This window comes from Gobio gobio (assembly GCF_949357685.1).
Source record: "Gobio gobio genome assembly, chromosome: 1".
Lineage (NCBI taxonomy): Eukaryota > Metazoa > Chordata > Actinopteri > Cypriniformes > Gobionidae > Gobio > Gobio gobio.
Genome location: NC_137097.1, coordinates 80459518 through 80487329, shown reverse-complemented (window position 1 = coordinate 80487329; position 27812 = coordinate 80459518). Strand labels below are relative to the sequence as shown.

The window sequence follows — 27812 nt, the reverse complement described above, 5'->3', positions numbered from 1 at the left end:
ATGGCTGTCGCTCAGTTGAACAGCCGGATTAGGTCACGGGGCATGTCGGCCCGTGAGATGCTGTTCCAACGTGATCAGTTCTCTCTGAAACAGTTACCGGTCCACGATCAGGAGTTAATTGCTCAACAGCATACACAACGTCTGGTAAACCATCCTCACAGCTGTAAGGCTAAAGTTCCATCAAATCGATTTGCAGTTTGCCCAGATGTTGGCCCAGGAGATCTAGTGTACTTCTATAGTGATCGAAATAAGTCTCAGGCCCGGAGTCGTTATCTGGTACTTAGTACTGATGGAGCATGGTGCAACATTCGAAAGTTTACAGGCTCACAGCTACGACGTGGCTCGTATAGAGTTCGACTGAGTGATTGTTACAAGGTTGAGTCCATCATTGAGAAAACGGCGTCAGTTGAGGAGGACTCGGACTCTGAGAGCGAGGAATGGGATGTGAGCTCTTCCCCACAGATGCCTGACATTCCTAGGGCAATAGCTGAACCAGCATCATCCCCAGCACCATCGCCGGTTCCTGATACTCCTGTGGCAATAGCTGCGCCAGCACCTTCACCTGTTGGTCCTGTCAGCAGTACAAGTAGTTCCCCCTGTCACAGCCTGGTGTCGATACCCCGGAAGTCTGGCCGTCTTCGCCGGCTCCCTGCTAAGCTGATGGACTATGAGCTACAGTAGGCATATAGCCTGGACTCGTATCCTTTTTTGGGTGTGGGGGGGGAAAGTTATTTTATAGGTTTATACATTTTGTGGTTTGGTGTTCTTTAATAGCCTGGTAGGCTGTACTGGTAGGCTGTACCGTATAGATGATTCTAACAGTTGTTTCTTGTTACCACATAGCTATCCTGGGTACCTCACTGTGATTTACAGGTCAGCAGTTACTGCAGGAGCGGTAGTGTGGTTCTATGGAAAATGGGTGGCGCCAGTGGAATGTGACGTCTGATCCCCGGTGTCGTATATGGGATGTGACGTCTGATCCCCAGTGTTGTGGCACGTCAGCGCGGGGTGGGGTTTGGGTCTATGTGTGATGGCTTATTAGTCTGACTGTGTTCACCATTAAAGTCATGTGTTAACCAGCTCCTCGTGTTGGTAATTCATTGTGTTATCTAAACACTGGCGCAGAATAAAGTGAGATGATCTGCTGATGATCCTGAATGTCTTGTTGAATGAGTGTTGATAGTCTGAGGCTCATCAATATTAACAGAGCTGCTGAAAAGACTCTTTATTTCATCTCAATAGTTCCTGTTTTCACCTCATTTATTATGATGATGTCTTCACATCTCCTGTAAATTCACACTTAAAGCTCATTTCTTTGGTGTCAACAGACTGAGAGTAAATGTCTGTTACTATATGTAAGTTTATTTCTGTTTATGCTTTCAACTGTTTTACTTACCATTATTTATTTTCTGTTGTCATTTATTATAAAAACAAATACAGTAACTGGTATATTTTTGACTAGGACAGATCAGCTCCTCCCACACTGGAGTTCATCATCAGGGAAACTCCTCCCATAGCAGACACATCGTCAGTGAAGCTCCTCCCACATCAGTTCACCAATAAATGCTGGAATATTCCCATCAGGCTACAAGTGAAGACGAGCATCAAAGCATCAGGAAGAGCTGAAATCTGCAAAGACTGAGTTTATTAAAGAGGACAGTGAGAACACGAGTGATCCAGAACCTGCAGAATGAAACACACTGAAGATCCTGAAGAACAAAGAGGTTGGTGTTTATTCTTCATTCATTCATGATGCTCGAGAACATTTATGTCCCATAGCGATTTCCTGAAAGCTATTACTTCTCTGAGGCGTATGAAATTAAATTAAACTATGAAACTATTTTTTTACAGTCTATGGGTAGAAAATAAGAAATAATACTTTTAAATAAATGCATATGACAATCCATTTGTTTTTCTTCAATGTACAGGAAATTTAATCCCCACAGTGGATGAGAGGCTCGTATTTTACATTATATTAAAGACATAGACTTTAAGAAATTGATATCACAGATATAAAGCACAGATTTTTATAATACAAATTTTTTACAATAAATTCTTTGACCTTTCTAATGATTTTTAGTCATAGGCTGTCTGCATACTAACAGGTAACCTTTTAAACCTACATATTAATACGTTTTCTGTAAAATATAAATATTATTATTATTATACTGTTATATTCATTCTTAAATGCTCTATTTTAATAATGAAAATGCTATTGTAATAGTAATATTTCTTATTTTTATTTAGCAATAATAATAATCATAATAATTATTATTAGTCATGTTAATATATTAACAAAAAATGTTATATAATCACTTTTAATTTGTAAAAAATAAAATAATAATAATCGCATTTTAAATCGCAATCGTAATTTTAACCAGAATAATCGCTATTAGATATTTTCCCCAAATCGTGCAGGCCTACTTTCTAGACACTTGGGCCTAGGGCTGGGTGATAGGACCACAAAACTTAGACAAAGAGAACAAAAGACTCTGTGTGATCACAAGACAAAGAAACAAACCAGATCTCTGTCTTCGTAATGACCAGTAAATGAACTCCGCGTGACACAGCTAAAACTCTACAAGAAACTCACAGAAACTGTGTTGCATATGAACTGCATCAAATCATTGATTATTGGATTTGCATTCAAATAGACATAGCTTGTTAGTGTGTCTACAACTGATACACGTGACCATTATGCATTTATATCACTCCCAATTCATTTCAGCATCATTACTCCAGTCTTCAGTATCACATTATCCTTCAGAAATCATTCTAATATGATCATTTGATGAAAAGGAAACATTTATGATTATAATCATTGTTGAAAACAGCTGTGGAAACCATGATACATTTTATTTTTCAGGATTTTTTGATTAATAGAAAGTTAAATGAACAGCATTTATTAGCATTGAATAAAGCATTTATTAAATATAAATATTTTGTTATATTATAAATGTCACTTGTGATCCATTTAATGCCTGTTTGATGAATAAAAGTATTAATTTCTCTCTTTTTTATCTTACCACAAATGTTTGAATAGTTTCATGTTTTCACAAAAATGAAGCAGCAGCACAACTGTTTTCAACATTGATACTAATCATAAATGTTTCTTGAGCATCAAATGATCATATTAGAATGAATTCTGAAAGATCATGGGACACTGAAGACTGTAGTAATTATGATAAATTCAGCTTTGATCACAGGAATAAATCACAAATATTTTTTAACTATATATTCACATAGATAACAGCTGTTTTACATTGGGATAATATTTCACCGTACTACTTTTTACTGCATTATTTATTAAATAAATGCAGCCTTGGTGAGCAGAAGACTTCTTTCAAAAACATTTAACAATTGTAATGTTTCCAAACTTTTAATAGGTACTGTATATTTTCTGCCTTATTCAGTGAATTTTTTTTTTTTTTTTCATTGCATAAAATCCATGGGGACTTAATGCACAAGTGTTTGTAGTACATTAACCAATCATTAAATTGGCATAAAATATAGGGAACCTTATACAACCCCAAATCAGAAAAAGTTGGGACAGTATGGAAAACGCAAATAAAAAAAGAAGTGATTTCTACATTTACTTTGACTTGCATTTCATTGCAGACAATATGAACAAAAAATATTTCATGTTTTGTCTGGTCAACTTCATGTCATTTGTAAATATGCATCCTTTCCTATCATTCAGACCTGCAACACATTTAAAAAAAAGTTGGGACAGTAAAGCATTTACCACTTTGTAATGTTGCCATTCCTTTTCACAACACTTAAAAGACGTTTAGGGACTGAAGACACCAAGTGATGAAGTGTTTCAGGTGTAATTTTGTCCCATTCTTCCTGCAAACAAGTCTTAAGGTGGGCAACAGTACGGGGTCTTCGTTGTCGCATTTTGCGCTTCAGGTCGGGACTGCAGGCAGGCCAGTCAAGTACCCGTACCCTCTTCCTCCGCAGCCAGGACTTTGTAATGTGTGCAGAATGTGGTTTTGCATTGTCTTGTTGAAATAAGCATGGACGTCCCTGGAAAAGATGTCTTCTTGAAGGCAGCATATTATGCTCCAAAATCTCTATGTACTTTTCAGCATTAATGGTGCCTTCACAGAAGTGCAAGTTACCTTTGCCAAGGGCACTGACACAACCCCATACCATGACAGACCCTGGCTTTTGGACTTGTTGCTGGTAACAGTCTGGATGATCCTTTTATTCTTTGGTCCGGAGCACACGGCGTCCATTCCTCGCAAAAAATACCTGAAATGCTGATTCATCTGACCACAGTACACGTTTCCACTGTGTGATGGTCCATCCCAGATGCCTCCGAGCCCAGAGAAGTCGACGGCGCTTCTGGACACTGTTAACATAGGGCTTCCTTTTGGCACAGTACAGTTTTAACTGGCATTTGTGGATGTAACTACGTATCGTGGTACTTGACAAAGGTTTGCCAAAGTAGTCCTGAGCCCATGTGGTGATATCGTTTAAAGATGAATGATGATTCTTAATGCAGTGCAGCCTGAGGGATCGGAGATCACGGTTGTTCAGCTTAGGCTTGCAACACACGTTATAATGCTCGCCTAGCTGCTAGCATGGAAGACCCTCATAATTTAGTTGAATCATTACAAATTAAAAAGGATATTGATCTAAGGACAATAAAACTAACCTTTAGTAACCTTATAAAAAGGCAAAACAAACGATTTAAAGACACAGCAAAATAGAACAAACTAAGCTTTATTTTTACATAAGATCTGCACCTGTAAAAATGTAAATGTGCAGAACCTCACAAATATCAAGCAGCATTTATGTTAAAAGGTGCCAATACTTATAAAGTGCAAAATACAGTTTTCTTAGGAATACCCACAAAAGTTAAATAGTGAAAAAAAAAAAACGTTTAAGTGCACAGCCCTTTACAGTAAACACAGTACAGGCCATTTCATAAATTTGATACTTTCATCCAACTAATCAAAAATAATCTTTGCTTTAATGAAACCATTTCATTTATTTCTGCAGATATGGATAACAAAATGCTGAAGCCTTGAGTACCATAACATAACACTGATACCACTATGGATCAACAAATATGCAGGGCAAAACTATTTGTATCAGAATGCAGTAAATGTAAAGAAAACAAAAAACTGACCCTGTTCAAAAACTAAAGTGCATAGATAACTTCATAGCATTTATGTTTCAATATGCCAATACCAAAACAATACAAAACCAAGTTTTGTAACCACACACTACATGAATTCATAAAAATACAAGTTAAAGGGATAGTTCACCCAAAAGTGAAAATTGTGTCATCATTTACTCACCCTCAAGTTGTTCCAAACCTGTATGAGTTTTTTTTGTTCGGCTGAACACAAAGGAAGATATTTAGATTTAGAATAATATGGTAGTTGTCAATGGTTGCTCTATCTGCTTTGTTACAAACATTCTTCTAAATATCTTCTTTTGTGTTCAGCAGAACAAAGAAACTCATACAGGTTTTTGGACAACTTGAGGGTGAGTAAATGATCACACTATGAGAAAAATAACCCAGTTCAAAAACATGCATTGAACTATACAGTAAACATAAAGCATCATGTATGTTGAAAGATGCAAATAAACAAAGCACAGTTAAACAAAATGGCATTATGCCGGGTAAAGTGCAGCTGTCTAGTCTGACATCTAGTTTTCTGAGAGCTGACTAATCCTCAATATCCTCCATTACCCCTTTTCCGCCAAGGCAGTGCTAGAGCTAATTCAGAGCCAGAGCTAGTCCCAGTTCATAGTTGGTTCGACTGAGGAGCCTTCTAAGAACTTTTTGCTTTTCCACGGGCTGAGAGCCACAACAGAGCCATGTCTTACGTCACTGTATACGTATATCTTTCTCAGCAACGCTAGCGAGGCAGCGGCAGTGTTGCCAAGTCTACGGTTATGCCGCAGGCTTTTTTTCATGTCCGCGGGTTGAGGCGACCCCAATTAGTAGTCAACCATGCCAAAAAAAAACACATATTTTACCCCCAAATGTGATTTTTACCGGGGAAGCCCCCCTGAAACGCAATTGGGCTTGTTTTGAGTAGCAATTGGGCGGGTTTTGTTGTGAAAACCTGGCAACCCTGGGCAGCAGGAATAACACACACACACCAGGCTTGTTCAAGATGCATCGGCACTGCACAGAACGATCCACGTATGATAAAAAACGCATGAGTGAATCAAAAGCATAAGGAGTCATATGCTCTCGCAGGACTCGTTATCATACGGCGATCGGTCTGCACAGCTGCGAACAAGCCTTCCATCAACAATGCAAACGTTGCGTTACTGTTGATTCACATGGCTTTACGATCCTACATCGGCATCAAAACACAACGAAAACACAGCGAATCCAACGCATTCATGCAGTTCGCCGTAATTTGTATAGACGGAGATTACAAACGAACAGCAGCTGTTAGCTCCATTAGCTGCTATTTCACAATGGCGGATCTCCAGTTAGTGTTCGTCTTGTTGACTCCGCCCCCAGCGCCGGACGTAATCGGTTCTTACTTCTAGCCCTGTTCTAGCCCAGCAATGTTTTGGTGCTACTTAAGAACCACTTTTCCTGGCTCGGAGCTGGGGCTTTGGGTGTGGAAACACAAAGAACTGATTTGAAACTAGGCTCTGGCTCCGATCTAGCTCTGGTTCTGCTTTGGTGAAAAGGGGTACATGTCCTCCTCAAAATCTTCCTGCACTTCAACCATTTCAAAAGCTCCACTGGTTAGTCTCTGGTTGTGGTATATAAGAAGACCAAGGCTTTGAGGTTGTTGTTTGACACTGATCTCCTTCGGCTGGACAAAACCAGCTTGTAGATGCTGTTGCTGCGTTCAGCATCTGCTGAGTTTACGATGACATTTTTGTATCGTTTGGCCAAGTCCCTCAAAGTACTGGGCACATGCTTCATACTGTAGATGTGCATTTGCCACAAAGTGCATGTGCAGATACTCAAGGTAGTCAAAAACTTTGGTGGTTACGGGACGTCTACTCTGGAAGATGTCCAGAAGTTGAATTACTCTTCTGCACTTCTCTGACATGATGCTGATCTCAACCTGCAGACTTTGAGCCATATCTGGATTTTTTTTAGCATTTCATGGAGTCTCTCCAGACTCTGAGGTGTGCTTCTGCCACAAGTCTATGAAAAAAAATGTTAATGCAATCGACCACAAAAGTTGGTGTGTGTGTGTGTGTGTGTGTGTGTGTGTGTGTGTGTGTGTGTGTGTGTGTGTGTGTGTGTGTGTGTGTGTGTGTGTGTGTGTGTGTGTGTGAGAAATACAAAGTGAAATTTCAACAATAAGAAAGTAGCTGACTTACATCCACTTCCATCTCAATGAACTCCTTGTAGAGTCCGAAATGTTCTGAATGGTACTGGACGGCAGTGAACCACGAGTTCCAGCGCGTAGCACATGGATTTGGAGCCATCTTTGCTTTCCTTCCTGTTGGTAGTTTTTTGGTCATGTATTGAAGATATCTTCTTTTCCGGGAGCCAGCTTGGTAGAACATTTGTGAGAAAAACAGCATGAATGCATTCAGTTGGTCAAAAGGTCTCCGGAAGGCACCACCTATCAGGTTCATTATATGAGCCAAGCATGTCATATGTATCGAGTTTGGGAATAAGGACTGCAAGGCAGCTTTGTAGGCCTTTTTCATATAGGCCGCGTTGTCAGTTTTAAACACCACAACATTATCATTGTCTATGTTGTATTCTTGTAGACACTTGACAACAGCCATAGACACAGTGGAATGGTTACACTCCTCAAGGAACACTGTGTCTGCAAGGTGTGCCAATATTCTCCCAGAATCATCCTTCTCCAGCGGTGCAATTAGTATGTTTAGTACACATCTGCCCTCTATGTCTGGAGTTTCATCAAATATAACGGCAACAGGCTTTTTAGCTAAATGTGTCTTGAGTTGTTCCTTTTCTTTCAGGTACACTGCCCCCAGGTAATGTTCCTGAAGCTGGTGAAATCCAGGTATAGCTCCACCATTGACAACTTTTTCTCTGAGGAATTTTCTTAAGGCTGGATGGTCACTTTAGGAGAGTGGAATATTTACTGCAGTGCAGGTGGCAACCCAATCTTCACAGATCTAAGAGCAAAAGAGAGGTTTGGTGAATGGCACAAATATCGATTTCGATCTTAATTCAGTATCAATTCCTATGTATATAGCCTACTTTACATATAAAGCAAAATAAGTTTGTTTTATTTTAGCACTATTTCTTGGGTTAAATTATATTAGCTTGCATTCATTAATATTCACTTGTGTGTGCTTATACAAGTAACATTAAAAATATTTGGATGTAAGTTATTAACTTTTTTAAATGTCACATTTAAAGATATCTAGTGTTTGATAATGTCTAAATATTTATTATAGTGCAGGGAATCGATAAAAAAAAACTAATTAATCAAATTTTTTTCCTGTAATTAATCGCGAGTTTTTAATATTTTAAGTTTTTAATATTTTGATAATGTAATCATTTCAGTTACTCTCCAAATTAATGTAGAAACAATTTAAAGACAGTATACTTTAAATGTGTGTTGTAATGGCATCTTTTTATGTATGAAGGCCAATATCACTGATGTCTCTATGAAACATTAATGACGTTACATTACAGTATAACTGAGAGCTCCCAATTTCAACATTTATTAGACTTAAAAAAAAAAAACTTTTAATTTAAGTGAACTTAAAACAATCTTTACATAAACCCATTATAATAAATGTTATTTTTCATTTATTTATTTATTTAAACAGGGACAGTGTAAAATATACATTAAACCTTAAAAAGGAGAGATGCATTTTACCAGGTTGTAGCACTTGTGCTAATTTACACCTGCAGTCCCTGGACAGGCTGATGTAAACAAATCAAGTTAGTACAACATTTATCCCAGGACAACATTAAAATAATCAAACCCTACATTCATTCTACAACATACATTAACAAATACACTCTCACCTACACATCAACTACTAAACATTATGTAAACATGTTTGTTGTGAAAGAAGCCATTTTTTGACCCGATGTGAAAAAATGTTAAAATTCACACATGTGATTAACTCTGTTGGCAACTTATTCCACTGTCTGACGGCTACGCTTGAAAAAACTGAGCTACCAAGTGCTGTTTTACATAGTGGAATCCTACACTCGCCACGAACAGCCGACCAAGTGGCTCGAAATTGATTTTCTGAGCTCAGTAAGATAAACTTTTTAAAGGGAGGAGCTGCAGTACCATTTATTATCTTAAACAAAAGACAGAGATGTGAATATATGATTATATTTTCAAAACTTAATAAGCTACATTTTTTGAGAATATGACAATGATGAAATAACCGAGATTTCTTATCAAGAACCTTAAGAGAGCTTTTGTACAATGATTCCAGAGGCCTCAATGTTGTTTTACAGGCCTGTGACCAACTCGTCATGCAGTAATGAAAGTGCGAGAATATAAAAGCATTTAGATATAAATTAGATGCATCTATGGTTGAAGAGTTCCTAATATATCTAAACTGTGCAATGTTAATTTTCAACGTATTAGTTATCGTTTTAATATGTTTTTTAAAATTTAATTTTGGGTCAAGAGTAAGTCCTAAATATTTAATTTGGTCAACCCTTGATATTTCTTGACCTTCAATTATAATTTTTGATTCAGTGTTGCATGACGAAAACTTACGTTGATTTGTAAAGAACATAGAAACCGTTTTATCAACATTCAACGTTAAGTGAGAGTTTTTCAGCCAACTGGAAATCTTTTTCATTTCCTCAGTTAACTTTCGGGCAACATCCTTAACAATTTTACCATGAATATACACCACAGTGTCATCAGCATACATTATCATTTTAGCATTAGCACACACAGATGGAAAATAATTTATATAAAGAGAAAACAACAGGGGCCCTAATATAGAGCCCAGCGGCACACCCATGGTGCATGCTCGTAGGGAAGATGACACATTATTTACCAATACACACTGCTGCCTTGCACTAAGGAAAGATTGAATCCAGTTTATTGTACTTCTACTAATAGAAAAATTTGCTAATTTATCTATCAGTAGTTCATGGTTTACTGTATCGAATGCCTTACGCAAATCAAGAAAGACCGCCCCTACAACTCCTCCACTGTCCAAACTTGATTTTATTTCCTCTATTAAATAGCAACATGCTGTCTCAGTTGAGTAACGTTTTCTGAAACCAAACTGAAGAGGATGTAAAGCAGCATTATGATCAAGATGTATCACTAGTTGTGCTGCAACTACTTTTTCAAAGACTTTGGAGATAGTGGGAAGGATGCTTATTGGTCGATAGTTAGAGACCTGGAGCTTGTCTCCTGACTTGTGTATAGGCTTTACTATTGCTGTTTTCAGAGCTATAGGAAAAATACTTTCATTTATAGACTGATTTATAACTTTAGTTAACACTGGAGTCAAAATTTCCTTGTGCTCTTTTAAAAACACAGAATCAATGGCAAAGATGTCTTTAGATTTACTATTATTTAAGTGTGATATTACTTTTAAAACTGTTCCTTCATCTACATAAGATAGTTAAAAAAATTACTCATCACAATTAAATGTATGTACAGAAATTGGTTTCAGAAACATATCAGCCAAATCCTGCACAGAATCTAAAAAAATAATCATTAAAATGTGTTGCAACCACTGTATTATTATTTTGAATAGCTCCATTTATTTTGAGTTGTACTTGATCACGATTTATCTTTTCTTTTCCAAGTAATTTATCCATACTTTTCCAAAGAAGTTTACCATTACCATTTGCATCTTTAATCAGATTTAAATAAAAGTTTGCCTTGGCTTTTCTAATCTGCATAGTGACTTTATTCCTTAAACTTTTATATACATAATGATCAATGGACGTTTTTGATTTAAGAAAAGTCTTAAGTGCCAGATCTCTCTGCTTCATTAGATCCCAGAGAGAGCTACTAAACCATGGCAATTTCTTTTTATTAGTTTTATTTCTTTTTAATTCTGTATGTTTGGTAATAGTCTCCTGTAAAGTTAAAATAATATTATTGCATGTGTACTCACAGCCCTTACTATCAACTTTAGACTCCCAATCTATTTCATTTAAAGGTCCCATGGCATGAAATTTTCATTTTATGAGGTTTTTCAACATTAATATGAGTTCCTCTAGCCTGAATATTGTCCCCAAGTGGATAGAAATGTTGATCGGTGTAAACCCGAGTTCTGTCTGTCTCTCTCTGCCCTTGAGAAAATGACAGGCCAGACGAGCCAATCCTGAAGTCTCCTGGTTTGACGTCCAAGCAGGAACAGTTAACTCCCTTTCCTCCGCCCAGAGAATCTGGCACACCCATGCAAACGCTCGAGAAATCATTGCATCATTGCTTGTGAACGAGTGAATGCTGGCAGTTTCTCAGTGTTTGGATGTACAGATGAAAACAGAAGTCTTTTTCAGTTCCTTCTGATCTGTGATCAGTGATTTCTGATGTGTAGCTAATTATTTATTATTCGTGCACACGCAGCGGCTTCTCTCTCTCCCGACAGAACAGTGTTTTCGTGTTTTCTATCTTGTGAGTCAGTGTTTTTGTACGTCCTCGTCGCGTCTATCGGTTCTAAAATGTGCATACAGTCATGAGTTTCTGCTCAACATCAGCACATCTTTAGAGATAAACCTCACACACGCCGAAGCTCGGCCTTCAACATCCCCGACCCCCAGTACTGCATCTGGCCCACAGCGGAGGCACCAAATGCGGCGTGAGATTAAGCAGAAGGGGGGTAAACTTGAGCATTTCCGGGCTAGCCAGCTTTCCCCACAATAAACTGGATTACATTCGATTACTGCTGTTGTGTCTTTGATTGCGCTGTGTACTCAACGCGCGTCACTGACGCTTTTATTTTATTTAAAAAATAATGCTATTATCAACACTTACTTTTAACTCGTCCATCTCGACAGCTGTAATGGTACTTTGCATGTGTTACAAAGTTGGTAATAATGATGAAGACTCGGTGTGACTGGGACTCGTGTTTATTCAGAACTCTCAGATACAAACACAATAAACTCGCGCTGACTGACAGCGCTCTCATAACTCAGTAGTTACTATAAATAACTTTGTTAGCAATCGCTGAGCTCAGTCTCTGGTACATTAGTGATGTCCGGTTCGCGAACGATCTTTCTTTTGAACCAGTTCTTTTTAGTGAACCGAATCAGTTCACCAAATCGGACTGAATCGTTCTAAACGGTTCGCGTCTCCAGTCAGCGCTGATCCATAATTTACTAAAGTTACTAACTTTCTGACATGAGTGACAGTCCCTCTGACTAGAAATAGACTAATAACCTGAAGTATATGCTAGTAACTACAACAGTTCACCCTGAACTGAGACATGCTGAGAGAACTGATGTGAAGTGAACTCAGGTCCATCCGTCTCTCTGGCAGCAGCTCGTGCCTCGTAGACCTCGTTAAACCACGCCCCCTCCGCTCATTTCAAATGCAAAGATGTCAGCCAATCACAACAGTGGGCGTTTTTACTGAAGTCTCACAGCGGACACGCCTCTTGAAGCAGGGCATTCAGCCACAGGGCAAACAGCAGTATAGAAAAAATGCCTTTTATTTCTAAATTATGACATTTTATGATGTAAAAATCATACTAACAATATAAGTACACCTCAGGAAACATTATAAAATAATAGAAAAATGCCATGCCATGGGACCTTTAAATCATTCATCAGTACAATTTGATTTCTCTTGGGTATATGAAACATTTAATTTAATTTATTTATTTGCTGTTTGTCTCTATACCTAGATTTGTTTAATTTCCTAGCAACTAGAGTAAGGTTATGATCTGACAAACCTGTTATTAAATTATATGTTTTGGTAATCCTATCTGGTTTATTTGTAAATATGTGATCAATCAACGTTTGAGAATTTTTTTGTCAGTCTAGTTGGCTTATTTATCATTTGAGTCATTTGTACCGAGTTCATAATATCCTTAAGTTTTTTCTTCCTTACTTTATCAAGCCAATTTATATTCAAAACACCCATTAACAGAGTTTCTTTTGTTTCATATTTTTAAGTATTTCAGCTAAATCTAAATAGAATTCATTTGTCGCATTTGGTGGTCGATATACAGCAAGTACAATAAATGACATTTGTTCTGAAAGGGTTATAGTAACACCAACACACTCCAAAGTTTGCACTGGAATATCTATTTGATGACTATCAATACTGTCTCTCACATAGATTAAAACTCCACCTCCTTTCCCCTTCCCTCTGTCCCGTCTATAAACATTATATCCAGGAATTGTAAACACAGATAAAGGAGTCGTGGATGTTAACCAAGTCTCTGTGAGACACAGGTAATCAAGATTTGAGTCCAAAAGTAAATGTTCCAACTGTTCCGTTTTTGAAATCACACTACGTATGTTTAAATGTCCACCAAATATTCCTTTTGGTTTTGTTTTAGGATTCCGTACCACCGTTGCATGATTGACTGTTTGAAAAAGTTTAGTATTTCGTTGGTTGGAAGTTAGAATAGTCTGCAGCAAGTTGAGTTCAGCAGTTTTGGACGCACATGTTAAGTTGTTATCTTGTAGCATTGAGATCGCTGGTGTTGCCGTTGATGTATTTAGCTGCGGTGGATGTTGTAAGACCATAGGGCCAGGATATGCATGAACATCTCCGCATAGTAGTAACATAATGCAAAGAATCGCCGCATTCCCTCGCTGAACTTTTTCGTGACGAGCCACTCTCCGTGCGCGTAGCTGACCGCGGTGATCATCCTGGTAAACGGCTCGCCCACCGTCCAGCACATCAGAGTTTATTATATACTGGCTCCACGAGTCCAGGGGAGCAACGAGCGTCTTTGATACACCGGTTGAGCGTTCATGAGCAGCTACCCAGCTCCCAAGCATTTGCGTAGTAGTAAGAGCCATCAGGTAAAACAAAACAATTAGCACACTTAAGGCCCAGGCAGTTACGGCAGTTCTTATATCAGGCGGCTTCCCAGAAGTTTTTAGGATAGGCGAAGAAACAGTGCCTGCCAAGCTGCTGTTGCCTGCGGCCGCCATATTTTACCTGTTGCCTATTCTGTTAGACATATACAGAAATGTAATAGTTATCAAACAACTTTCTTAACTGCATAAAAAAATAAATGAAATATAGATTAATCATCATTAAAGCTACAATTTTCTCTGTTCCCGTTGTTCTGTGATGAACATTAATGACAGGCATCATCAGTGCTCCTGTCACTTTAAAAACGACCGCTGACGAACACAGACACATACGTGGACGCGGATCTCACGCGCTGTCCCGCGTATCTCATTTCCTCACAACTCTTTAAGTTCATTTAAGACGTTATTTAACTAATTTAAGACTCCTAATATGAGAATACTCAAAATTCTTATGTCATTATTGTTTGTTCAAGAGCAAAAGAGAACTCAATGTGAGCAGGAGACGCTGTGTGTGTGTGTGTGTGTGTGTGTGTGTGTGTGTGTGTCACGAATTAGTCTATGTGTGGGAAACACTGACATTACCCTAAGTTACCATGCATTGTATATATATTCAAACCAACTTACCTTGATTTTTTTCAGAGCTTGCAATTGATCGGGAGGCAACAACCTGTGACACAGTGATTTGTCTGGTCTTACTACAGCCTCCATGAGTTTCTGTCATTCTCCGCACATGTTTAGCAGTGGCAAAGTGTTTGTCAATTGTCGATTTCCTTTTATGTTCGACAACAATATTGCAGATCTTGCAAAACAGTTTACCCCCGCTTTCGGGATACTGTTTTTCACGGTCCTTTACTGTTATTTTTGTGGGTAAATGTGAGATGTTGGCAGCACACATGTTAGCAGCGTCTTCTGAACAAAACAAGGAGGTGAGGTGAGTTTGCTGACGTATGACGCCGCTTAGCAGGAGACCGCGATGATTGGTCAAAGTTGCAGAAAAGTTGCGGTGATTGGTACAAAATTGCGAGTCGCACTGAATTCACGGGGATTTGTTGAAGTTGCGTTAATAGTTGCGATCGCAACATCGCAAAATCCTGGAGGGACTGGCAATGAAATACAAGTCAAAGTAAATTTGGATATCACTTCTTTTTTTTGCGTTTTTCATACTGTCCCAACTTTTTCTGATTTGGGGTTTTAGATATTAGTGGTTATTGTTCAGCAGTGTATTTGATATCTTACTGAATTAAAAGCAAGAGATGAGATCAATTAGACAAAGGTCAGAAAAAAACTGGTATCACACCTGACATTTCTGTCCCCCTCACTTCTAAAAAGATGGCTACGTCCCTGCTGTCCTCATTGTTTGTGTATCTCTATGGCAAATACGCGGGGGGCAGGCTGAGCCCATTCAGAACTACGGGAGGCCAGAGGGTAGCGTCGGCGAATGTTAAAGAGAAAACCGGTTTTCATTCAAACAAATCAACGTAAACTACACATTCCAGTTAATCGATAAAATCGATTTATCGCCCAGCCCTACTTGGGCCCAATCCCAAATCTATGTTATACCCCTTCGCCTTCCCCTACACCTACCTGGCGTAGGGATATTCCCTTAAGAAATGGGAGCCCACTACTATACCATTACACGTCGTCATATCCTGTTTCTTTTACTAGTATCCTGTAACATTTAACCAGTATGAACAGCAATGAAGTGCATAGGCTATATCTAACAGAAATCAGGCGCGAGCACGTTTAACAGATTACTCACTCCCAACAGAGTTTAGCGCTGTTTTTGGACTTAATAAAACGGCGCTCGTTTTCCGTTCAAAAACGTATGAGCCTTCGAGTCCTAAGAAGATACAGAATGAATCAAGGCTGGTGGAGCCGCTTTTCTATCAGGCTAAACGTTTCACTTTGTTTATTGACCGTTCCATTCCGTGCTGATCTGAGCCGGCCGGTACGGATATGGTTTGGTTTTCTTATTTAAAAACAATGACATGATGAAGATGTGGGTTAATTTTGTAAAGAGCCATCAGGATGGAGAGTTGACGATCACCACCAACACTCTCCTCCGCAATGATCATTTTACACCTAATCGTTTTACAAACTTTGACCAGTGGGTGAGAACTGGGATTCATTGATAATCCTCTGTTAACCGAAGCAAATATATATATATATATATATATATATATTTTTTTTTTTAGACATGATGGAAGAGCATGAGGAGAGTGAAGAACTGAATGAAGTGGAGGAGAAACATCATGTAAAACCTGGAGAAAAGCCTTTGAGTCGCTCAAAGACTAAAAAGACATTTATAAAGAAAACAAGAGCCAAGAAATCTACAACCTGCACTCAGTTTGGGAAGTGTTTCACATACAAACAATGTCTGGATCGGCACATGAGAGATCACCCCGAAGAGAAGCCATTGACATGTGATCAGTGCATGAAGAGTTTTACAAACAAACGTAATCTTGAGCGTCACATGATGGTTCACACTGGAAAGAAGCCTTTCTCATGTGATCAGTGCGGGAAGAGTTTCACAAGGAAAGATAGTCTAGAGATTCACATGAGGATCCACCCTGGAGAGAAGCCATTCACATGTGATCAATGTAGGAAGAGTTTCACAAACCAACGTAATCTTGAGATTCACATGATGGTTCACACTGGAGAGAAGCCATTCTCATGTGATCAGTGCGGGAAGAGCTTCACACAGAAACCAAATCTTGAGCGTCACATGAGGATCCACACTGGAGAGAAACCATACACATGTGATCAATGTGGGAAGAGTTTCGCACAATCAGCGCACCTTAAAGTTCACATGAGGATCCACACAGGAGAGAGGACATTCACATGTGATCAGTGCAGCAAAACATTTCTCAGGGCATCAAACCTGAAGGCACACCTGACAGTTCATACGAAGGAGAAGCCACATTCATGTTCTGTGTGTGGAAAGAGTTTTTCACTGCTGTATAGTTTACAACTACATGAGAAAATACACACTGGTGTGAGAGAGTACATGTGCTTTGAGTGTGAGAAGACTTTTACTACAGCAGGCAATTTAAAACTGCACCAGAGGATTCACACTGGAGAAAAATCTTACAAGTGTTCACACTGTGACAAGAGATTCAGTGCGTCATCAAATCTGAAAACACATGAGAGGATTCACACTGGAGAACAACCTTACAAGTGTTCACACTGTGACAAGAGATTCAATCTGTCATCAGATCTGAAAAGACATGAGAGGATCCACACTGGAGAGAAGCCGCACACGTGTGATCAGTGCGGGAAGAGTTTCACTATTAAAGGTTATCTGAAGAGACACATAAAGATCCATGCAGTGGAGAAACCACACCACCGCAATCCATGTGTGGAGAGTTTCGCTCAGTCTTTATTCACTCGTACGAAGAACAATCACAGTCTGAAATCACAGTGAGTATTTCATCTTTGTGTTGAGAAACACAGTCTCTTCTGTGCAAGTGAGTTTCTTATCAGTCACGGTGAGCAACAGCACATTTTGTTGGATGATCTCATATCATGTCTGTTGGAAATTAAACTTGTTTGTTTTGGGCAGAACTATCAGAAAGCATCTGGAAGGAGAGGACAGAGAAAAGGCCAGTGATCCAGAACCTGCAGAATAAAACAATTCTAGTTTGACAGAAAGGGTTGATTTGAGATTGGCCTGTAATTGACAAATTCTTCAGGGTCAAGCTGTAGTTTTTAGATAGGCTTAAAAACATCCAGCTTGAAAGTGTTTGGGACATGTGGCTAAATGTCGTATACACAAGACAAGATAATGAACTGAGATGTCATGGCTCTGCTGCAGAATTTCAAAGTTATCAACATAGTTTATCGTTACAATATTAAATCTAAAGTATGTTTACAACAATTAGTGGGTCCTGAGTTTATAATGTCTATAAATGTGATTACTTACAGATTACAAGTCTGCACAATCTAGAGTTTGAAGGACCAAACTAGTGATTTATAACACAAATCATCTTCATGACATTAAAATAGATCATAATCGTGCACCGCAGTTTTCGAGCAGATTTGATGGGATTAAAATGACTATTGAACTCTTCAGTGATCTTGACTTTGAGCTTCACATTTGTCTCTCATTTGAAATCTCACATGATTTAATGTTTTTTTAGACCTGATGGACGTGATCAAGAAAGGAAAAAACAGAACCTAAAGAATCTGTCACTGCCCTCAGTGTAAAAAATGCTTCACATGTAAATCAAGGCTGTAGATTCACATGAGAGTTCACACTGGGAAGAAGCGGCTCAGGCTTTCTCTCTGAAATCACATCTGCCTTCTCATTCTGAAGAAAGACCATTTAACTGTGATCAGTGCGCTGAACGGTTTCATTGAGCATCAGTCCTGAAGAAACACCTGAAGATTCACAGAAACAATGAGAGACATGACAAACAAACATCATCCAAAGCTGAAGTTCATTTTTCAGGAGATTCAGAGAGACTCAAAGATGAGTTCCTCCACAAATAACAATATCTTAGTGTTATTCTTGTATATCATTTAGCTTTATGAGGTAAATTATGTGAATATGCTTTATGATGATTTTTTAATGTTCATTATCTTAAGTCCTCTTTTATGAAGGAAAGCAGTGGTTCTTTAAATAAACTCTGTTCTTGTGCTCATTCAGGAGCTGAAGAAGAGGCCATGACCCTCTTCAGAGAGACATTAATCTGATATTAATTTTAACTCGTTCTTCATTGTCTTTCATCAGAACATCTAGTTTCTCTTCCACTTCTACTTTTCCATGCTAAATCAAGATATTCTTTCTTGTAGCTTTGAAACTGATCAGATTAAACTTATTAATATTTTTTCATCAAAGTATTGTTAGTGTCTTTTGCCATTTTCTGCTCATTCTGTTTGCATTGGGAATGATTTCATTATTTTAGTTTTAAAAGCCATTTACTTTTGAGCTTTCCATGTTTTTAAATGCCTAATAAATGATATTTACCCGTACACATGACTGACATTGAATGAGATTGCAGAAAGACAGCATTATTAACACTTGATATCCAGTATCATATTCACATTTCAAAGAGTCTGTTCTAGTCAGTTTGATGTTCATTCACACCAAGAGTTTTCATGAAGTCAGAACAATTACTATCACCTTTAAACAACACAGTTTGTACAAAATAAACTGAAATGATGACTGTCTCCACCTCACCACAGCTTTACACACCCAGCAGAAAGAGAGTCGCTGGAGTAAAGAGAAGCAGAGTGTAATCTTGTGTGATTATAGTGATGTTTATGGATGTTTTGTTTAATAAAGCAAATACACCTTCATATAATAACAGCATCGGTACAGTTACGTGACAAAAGAACGAACGGCTCGAGCCCAAAGACTCGAGAGGTGAACTAATCATTTCAGTGTCCGGTACAGACCGGCTCATCAATATTTCCTGAATCTTTTCCCTTCATCTGTATGTCATTCTATTATCCTTCAGTTTACTCTCTCTTTAATAGTCTAAATCAAAAGCTGTTTCTGCATATTTATGTCTGGTAAGTTCCTAGTTCCTCCTGTTTCTGATGGCCTTGAAACTGGGCTGCTCCTGGAGCTGACGTCCTTATCTCTAACCTGTTGTTGTCATTTTTGCAGCCCTTTACAGCTGAACATGATCTTCTGTCCTCGGCTCAAACTGTTCAACAGAAGCAAGCAGCGACACAGGACCTTCTTCAGTGCCGGTTTCTATTCAAACAGGTATTTTTTCTTCTTGTTATTTATTGATATCCTGTCGTATCAATGTTCAAATCCATTTCTACACATTTTGTCCTTGTAACTGCTTTACATTTTGAAAAAAGGCTTTTTCTCGTCTGTTTCTGTCTTGAGTATTTGTCCCCTTTTATCATAACTATAGCAATCACATTTTAATGTAACCATTTCTTTTAGCGTTAGGCATCTTCAGTTTTCAATATTTTATCACCTGTGTAAAATACTTGTCAAATCCTGAAACTCAACCACGTCCATCATTAATGTGTTTTTCATGTACACTCATCCTCAAACTTGACCTGTACGCCATTTTAACAATACTAATACAGCTTTTAAACCCATTATTCATTATGATATATAACTGAATCCCAGTCAGATTATTAAATACACATTTGAATTAGGGCTGAAACGATTAGTCGACAACGTCGACAATAAAAAATTGTCGACAAATATCTTTGTTGTCGAGTAGTCGTTTGATCTCACGTGACCTAATGTAAGGGCCTGCAATATCGCGATTTGACCACTATGGCGCTGTAGCGCTAGAGTGTAATGCATTCCTTAAGGCCAATTTATACTTCTGCGTTGGACCTACGCCATAGCTACGCCGTAGGCTGTGTGATGCGCACCTCTCCAAAATTTTAACAACGCGTCAATTCTACGCGGACCGCAAGCGCTGTGATTGGTCTGCCAGAACCCCTCCCTCAGGTCAATAAATAAATAAAAAATCTGCGATAGGAGTGTGTGTGTGTGTCCAGAAATGGGATGATAGTTCCATACATCTGCTATAACACAATATATAACTCCGCTGAGTGTAGTTTATTTATTTTCTCATTAAAACCAAAGATGTTAATCAGTAATTGTATATCAAGAACAGGGACACATTAGGGTACATTTCGTGAATTAAGTCTCCACAACAGCAATAGATTGCTCGAGCCACCGCTACTGAAAACAGCGGCCACGAGCACTACATGATTTCACAAACACATTCCAGCGCCAGATCGCCTCTTAATTACCTCTACTAATCAACTAGAGATGCTTAATTTGTATTAGATACAACAACTCAAGCTGCAAGAAAAGCCGCTCTCTCACTGCTGATACTCCGACAATGAATGTACACATTCTACACAACAAGCTGCTTCTTCTTCTTCGGCTGTTGTCTTGATTACACCATCATGCCCGAGGACACTGCCTACTAGCGTCTGAATGTGTAATTGCACATTGACGCGGACAACAGCGCAGAAGTATAAATCAAAACCAACGTGAACAAGAAATGAGTCACAGTCATACAGCCATCTTCAATGTCTGCAGAGTGCACTAACTAGACATAACAGCACTCAGCTTTTATCAGTTTCCCAAACAAAGTCACTCCTCCTATAAATTTCCACACATGACAAGAAAAGCAGCACTTGCTCAAATCCCAAGTGCGCTTTTTATTTTAACTCTGATCCCTACGTTTAGGCCATCCTGACCCCTGAGTGTCAAATCCCAGTCTTCATGTCTCCTGTACAAAACAAGTCTAGAATGTCTATATTCTATAAGTGTCTATAAGTGTATTCTCTATATTCTGTATATGACCTTTTACCTAGTAAGCTGGTTCTGTATTAATATATGCAAATCAATAAACATTTCATGCGCAATGTTTAATGTATAGCTATGATTAAATTTTCCCATAACATGTGCAATGCATGCAAGACGGAACTTGCTTTCCACGGCAGCACAGCTTGCAGGTTGGAGCACTTAAAGAGAAAACATCCAGGCACAAGAGGAGCCGGTGAGAGGTGAGTGTTCTCCATCTGCAGCTAATTAACTAGCTGTAAATCTCTTTATTGGAACATGCAATACTACTAATATTAAAGCTACACTGTGTGATATTTTCCCCCATCTAGCGGTGAAAAGGTATATGACCATCCAGTGAATATTATTTTCTGTTCCTCTCAATTGCTTGTGAGATGGTGGTCCAGTGGGTTAAACCATGGAACTGATATGCAGAAGGTTGCTGGTTCGATCCCAGTGGTCATCACCAGTGTGTCCTTGAGCAAGGCACTTTACTCCATGTTGCTCCAGGGGGATTGTCCCTGTAATAAGGCCACTCTAAGTTGCTTTGGATAAAAGCGTCTGCCAAATGCATAAATGTAAATGTCAATTCTGATTTCGTTTTAACTCCTACGGTGGCCGATTTAGTCCAAGATTAACATGGCTTCCAGTTCGACCTCGTCCACATTCGACACGGTGCCTTCGAGTGTTAAACCGCGAAAGGCGAAGCTTGAATTTACGGGTATATCCCTCTTTGGCTAATGTTCTTTCAAGATGGAGGGGCAACATGGCGACCGGCATTCGAACCCCTCACCCATATGTATTTTCAATGGCATATTATACACTTACGAGAATACTTTATTACTTGAAAGAAGTAAATATACATTAATGAGCACATATATTTTTGAAAGAACTAAGTGTTTTTAGCTAAGAATAAACTAAAAAAAGTTACACAGTGTAGCTTTAATAATATAGTAATGTGAGGATTTATTTTGCATAGAATAAAGCTTGATTGAGCTTAGGAGTCATGACTGTTTTTATTATTGTATATTATTTTATTATTATAGTATATATACATACACTCACCTGAAGGATTATTAGGAACACCATACTAATACTGTGTTTGACCCCCGTTTCACCTTCAGAACTGCCTTAATTCTATGTGGCATTGATTCAACAAGGTGCTGAAAGCATTCTTTAGAAATGTTGGCCCATATTGATAGGAGAGCATCTTGCAGTTGATGGAGATTTTTGGGATGCACATCCAGGGCACGAAGCTCCCGTTCCACCACATCCCAAAGATGCTCTATTGGGTTGAGATCTGGTGACTGTGGGGGCCATTTTAGTACAGTGAACTCATTGTCATGTTCAAGAAACCAATTTGAAATGATTCAAGCTTTGTGACATGGTGCATTATCCTGCTGGAAGTAGCTATCAGAGGATGGGGACATGGTGCTCATAAAGGGATGGACATGATCAGAAACACTGCTCAGGTAGGCCGTGGCATTTAAACAATGCCCAATTGGCACTAAGGGGCCTAACGTGTGCCCAGAAAACATCCCCCACACCATTACACCACCACCACCAGCCTGCACAGTGGTAACAAGGCATGATGGATCCATGTTCTCATTCTGTTTACGCCAAATTCTGACTCTACCATCTGAATGTCTCAACAGAAATCGAGAATCATCAGACCAGGCAACATTTTTCCAGTCTTCAACTGTCCAATTTTGGTGAGCTCGTGCAAATTGTAGCCTCTTTTTCCTATTTGTAGTGGAGATGAGTGGTACCCGGTGGGGTCTTCTGCTGTTGTATCCCATCTGCCTCAAGGTTGTGCGTGTTGTGGCTTCACAAATGCTTTGCTGCATACCTTGGTTGGTTTTTTGGAGTTTTAAGTTACTATATTAATTTTAGCAATTTCTTTTGTAGTCATTATTTCCATTTTTGTTCAGGACTTTTAAGGTATTTTTAAGGACTTACAAAGCATTGTTTGTAGAATTGAGGGAAAAAATAAAGAATTTAATTCATTTCGGAATAAGGCTGTAACATAACAAAATGTGAAAAAAGTGAAGCCCTGTGAATACTTTCCGGATGCACTGTATATGGCATATTATTATGAAATATAAAAAACAGGAAATGTATGTGTGCAAATGTGTGTGTGTATCTTCAGTGTGTCCAAGGACTAGTTCTTGTTTTATCGAGGTCCGTGATGTGCACATAACGTCACGTGAAGAAGTTGTCAAAGACTAAAAACACATTTATAAAAAAAACAAGAGCCAAGAAATCTACAACCTGCACTCAATGTGGCCCTGTAGGCAACGTATGCCACCAATCCCATCGATGAATGATCAATGATAAATACGGCGGCGGAAATCAATTGTCATTTGAATATCACGCATGTCTCTGTTAAAAGTGTTACGGCTCTTCTTCAGCTCCTGAATGATGCCTTGAAAGGTTTTTTCCCGTGTGAGTTTTCTGGTGCTCTTCTTCAGAATGAAGGCAGATGTGATTTCAGAACGGAGGAACGAGTGAAACTCTTCCTGCATTGATCACATGTGTGAGGCCTCTCTCCGCTGTGGATCCTCATGTGCATCTTCAGCCTTGATTTACATGTGAAGCATTTTTACACTGAGGGCAGGGACAGATTCTTTGGCTTGTTTTTCATTTCTTGATCACGTCCATCAGGTCTAAAAGAAACATTAAATCATGTGAGATTTCAAATGAGAGACAAATGTGAAGCTCAAAGTCGAGATCACTGAAGAGTTCAATAGTCATTTTAATCCCATTAAATCAGGTTACTTTTAATAGCAAAATTCGTCCCACACTGATCACATGTGTGCGGCTTCTCTCTGCTGTGTATCATCTCATGTATTTTCAGATTTTATGACACACTGAATCTCTTGTCATAGTGTGAACACTTGTATGATTTTTCTCCAGTGTGTATCCTCTGGTGCAGTTTTAAACTGTTCGCTGTAGTAAAAGTCTTCTCACACTCACAGCACATGTACTCTCTCACACCAGTGTGTATTTTCTTATGTTTATGTAAATTATACAGCAGTGAAAAACTCTTTCTACACACAGAACACACATATATATATATATATACATACATATACACATATATATATACATACATATACATATATATATATATATATATATATATATATATATATATATATATATATATATATATATATATATATATATATATATATCCTTATGCTCATCAAGCCTGCATTTATTTAATCAAAAATACAGAAAAAACAGTAATATTGTGAAATATTACCTAATATTGTGAAATATTATTACATTGTGTTCTTTTTAACTTTTTATTAATCAAAGAATCTTGAAAAGAGTATCACAGTTTCCATCATTGACATTAAATCCTCATATAGAATGATTTCTGAATGATCATGTGACACTGAAGAGTGGAGTAATGATGCTGAAAATACAGCTGTGATCACAGGAATAAATTATATTTTAAATTTTTTTAAAATAGAAAACCATTATTTTAATATATTTCGCAATATTGCTGTTTTTTATCAAATAAATGCAGGCTTGATGAACATAAGAGACTTATTTCATAATGCTGCATAATATTCAAAAATAGTATAATAAAGTCCTTTCACGTAACCATTTCGCCAGCCTACACTTCACATAATAGGCCTGTAGGTGCCGGTGGCACTTGGTTTTGTTAACTTTGATAGTTTCATGAAATAGTAAACGGTGTATCAATATAGGATACATAAATACAAGTGAATTTAACTTCGCATTAACTTACCATTAATGCGACTTTTGCTGCTGTGGTTTTGTGCAGGGATTTGTTTGTTGTCTGTAAAAATCCATTTTGTCAGTGATGCAATTTATAAAATGAGCCAAATGCAGGAAATTGTTCCACAAACGTTAGTTCGTCTGTCCATGTAATTTTCAACCGATTTATGAATAAGAACAGAAAATTACCGTTTCACATCGCCCAATGGACTTTGAACTTGCTTTGGCAGATCACGATTGGTTGGTGTATAGCCTATACATGACAAACGGGCATTGGTGAATTGTGTAATACTTTAAAATATATAGCTAATATATAGCTTTGTAATTAAATCAACACATTAGCTCTGATTATGGATGAAAAAAAAAAAATTGGTTTACTTTTTTCCCGTGAGGCCACACACTCTCTGAAAGGACCATATTTGGCTCGAGAGCCGTTTCCGAACAGTGGAAAATCAGCTGTCAATCAAAACGCACGCGACCCATAGCAACGCGTTATAGCAACGCCTCAACAGAAATTGTCCGACTTTTGAGCCGTTCGTTACTATTGAATGCACTGTCATGTTATAATAATCACATTTATTTAGTTTTATTGACCACGATATTATCATTGATATTTGTCTGAGAGGGGCACGTTTGATTCATTTTGAAAAAGGGCAGGGGCTCGAGCACCCCCCCCCCCCCCCCCCTGCATGTGCCTGGTTGCCTTTGCGTCTCGCTCTATGTTTTTGTTTATGCTTGTAAAGCTTAATGTCCACTTATTATAGGCATCTTTGGGCTTGTTATTTTTCCAATATTAATAGGTGAAGCGGCAACTTGGTTCAGCTGGAGTGTGTGCAAGTGTCAGTTCTTTTTAACAGAGAAAAATCAGCTGTAAAAGCTGTAAAAAAAGCTTGTGCAACAGAGGTGACCCGAGGGGTGACCAAGACAATTTTCTACTTTTTTATTACAACTTGAATAAACTTCCTGAATCCAGTCATATTTTTAGTGTGTATTTGTGGTTCAAGTGCGACAAAAGTCCTAAAGTCTTGGCCCACTCCATCAGTTTATACAGTGAAGACGATGCTGTGTGATTTTACATTTGATTAATGTATTCAGTTTCTTTTAGGCTATTATTTACCTGAATACTACTGCTAGACCTTAGTTAGCCTTGTATATTTTTTTCATATAAACTTTAGATACTGTATACATCGTAAAGGGTTACATTTTTACATTAACATGTATGCATTTGGCAGACGCTTTTATCCAAAGCGACTTACATTGCATTCAAGGTACACATTTTATATTTTGTCAGTTCTTGCTTTCCCTGGGAACCGAACCCATGACCTTGGCGTTGCTAGCGCCATGCTCTGCTGTTTGAGCTACAGGAAAGCAAGATATTTGGAAGCAGATAGAGCAACCATTGACTACCATAGTAGGGAAAAAAATACTGGTAGTGGTAGTGAATGGTTGCTCTATCTGCTTTGTTACAAACATTCTTCCCAATATCTTCTTTTGAGTTCAGCAGAAGAAAGAAACTCCTACAGGTTTGAAACAACTTGAGGGTGAGTAAATGATGACAGCATTTTCCTTTTTGGGTGAACTGTCCCTTTAAACACTAAAAAAGCCTTCATATTGGTGCATTTACAAATAGATGTTTTATGTTGATTTTTATAATAATAATTAGTTCAAACACGCTGTTTGTTTGCTATAGATTTTTATATTTCTGAATATAAAGAGTTGTTTTTCCTAAAAAAGAGCCGATAAGAAGTACCATATCAATAAGCAGTATTGTTAGAATAATACCATTAAAACCTTACCTATACACCCATCCCTACATGTACAGGAGATCTCATTATTTTTCACTTTTACCTAATTTTATATTTGCTTTGAGTAATTATTGATTAAATGTTGCCTTTTTATTAATGCTGTTATCTTTACTTTATGTCAGCAACTTTTATGTCTGATAATTTTTGCATTAGGAAAATGTAATTTTAGTTTTAATATCTGAAAACCATGAAGTATTATGTTTGCTTTTTCAGCTTTCTGTTTAAAATTTCTCAATAAAGCTTTTAATTGCCTAATAAACTATATTTTACTCCACACGCGTCTGAGATTGAATGAGATGGCTGTTTGTGTAAATTAGTATTTTTGCTTGTTGTGTTGCTTTATAGATGTTTTGTTGTTTAAAGGGTAACTAAACCCTAAACCAACTTTTTTTAGTTAATGATCTGTAATAATGGGGCTTTATTAATGCTGTTCATTGATTCGAGTAAATGTTTTGACATTTGAGTATAAAGTGTTTTAATTCTATAAAATATGGTGTAAAACCGCCAAAGTGCTGCCCTCTTAAGGTTGAACGGTGGCTACTGCAGTTGAATTTTCCTATTGGACGTTGTGGTACATCGTGACGTAGGATGGTACCTCCAACGGCTCTCTATCCGCGCCCCTAGCATGAGCTCACCACGCCCTCAGAAATGTTTCCCCCAATCACACGATGAGAACGGCTTCACTCCAGTATGAACTGTCATATTACATGAAGTAAACATTATGAATGAAACTCACTTGACACTTGCTTTAACATTGTATTGAAGAAAATACGGTTAAATAATGCAGTTGTCAGTACACGTCAGGCTTTTCTTGCGATATTATTGCCGCCCGTCATGTGTACAGATAATTTTCATACATGAGACGCGCTTTCAAACCCTGACACGCAAGTGTTTGCCGCGGACGCAGATAGATTAGGTCAGTTCTCTTGCGCGGCTGCTTCACTAGCATCGTCTGCATCGGGAGTTAACGCAGTTTGAGCAGCGGCTCGCATTGATAAGGCTCCGGGTTTGTGTCTGTTACAGACAATCCACCCTCCTCCACTTCAGG

General features: G+C 38.2%; 2 protein-coding genes across 3 annotated transcripts in view; both read left to right on the top strand.

Annotated features, from left to right (window-relative positions):
* The window catches only part of LOC307126351 (GTPase IMAP family member 9-like), a 584370-nt gene that overhangs the window by 478583 nt on the left and 77975 nt on the right, over positions 1 to 27812 (top strand). The gene's annotated exons all lie outside the window — the stretch shown is intronic.
* Positions 1590 to 18900, top strand: LOC307126273 (uncharacterized protein). 2 transcript variants are annotated; one of them, XM_079816738.1, is made up of 3 exons: positions 1590 to 1724; positions 16123 to 17347; positions 18067 to 18900. In XM_079816738.1, exons 1-3 carry the CDS (start codon positions 1691 to 1693, stop codon positions 18131 to 18133), a joined length of 1326 nt encoding a protein of 441 aa, XP_079672864.1. In that variant the 5' UTR covers positions 1590 to 1690; the 3' UTR covers positions 18134 to 18900. The 2 variants fall into 2 exon arrangements, with proteins under 2 accessions (XP_079672864.1, XP_079672865.1); XM_079816739.1 differs by lacking the exon at positions 18067 to 18900 and adding an exon at positions 17490 to 17799.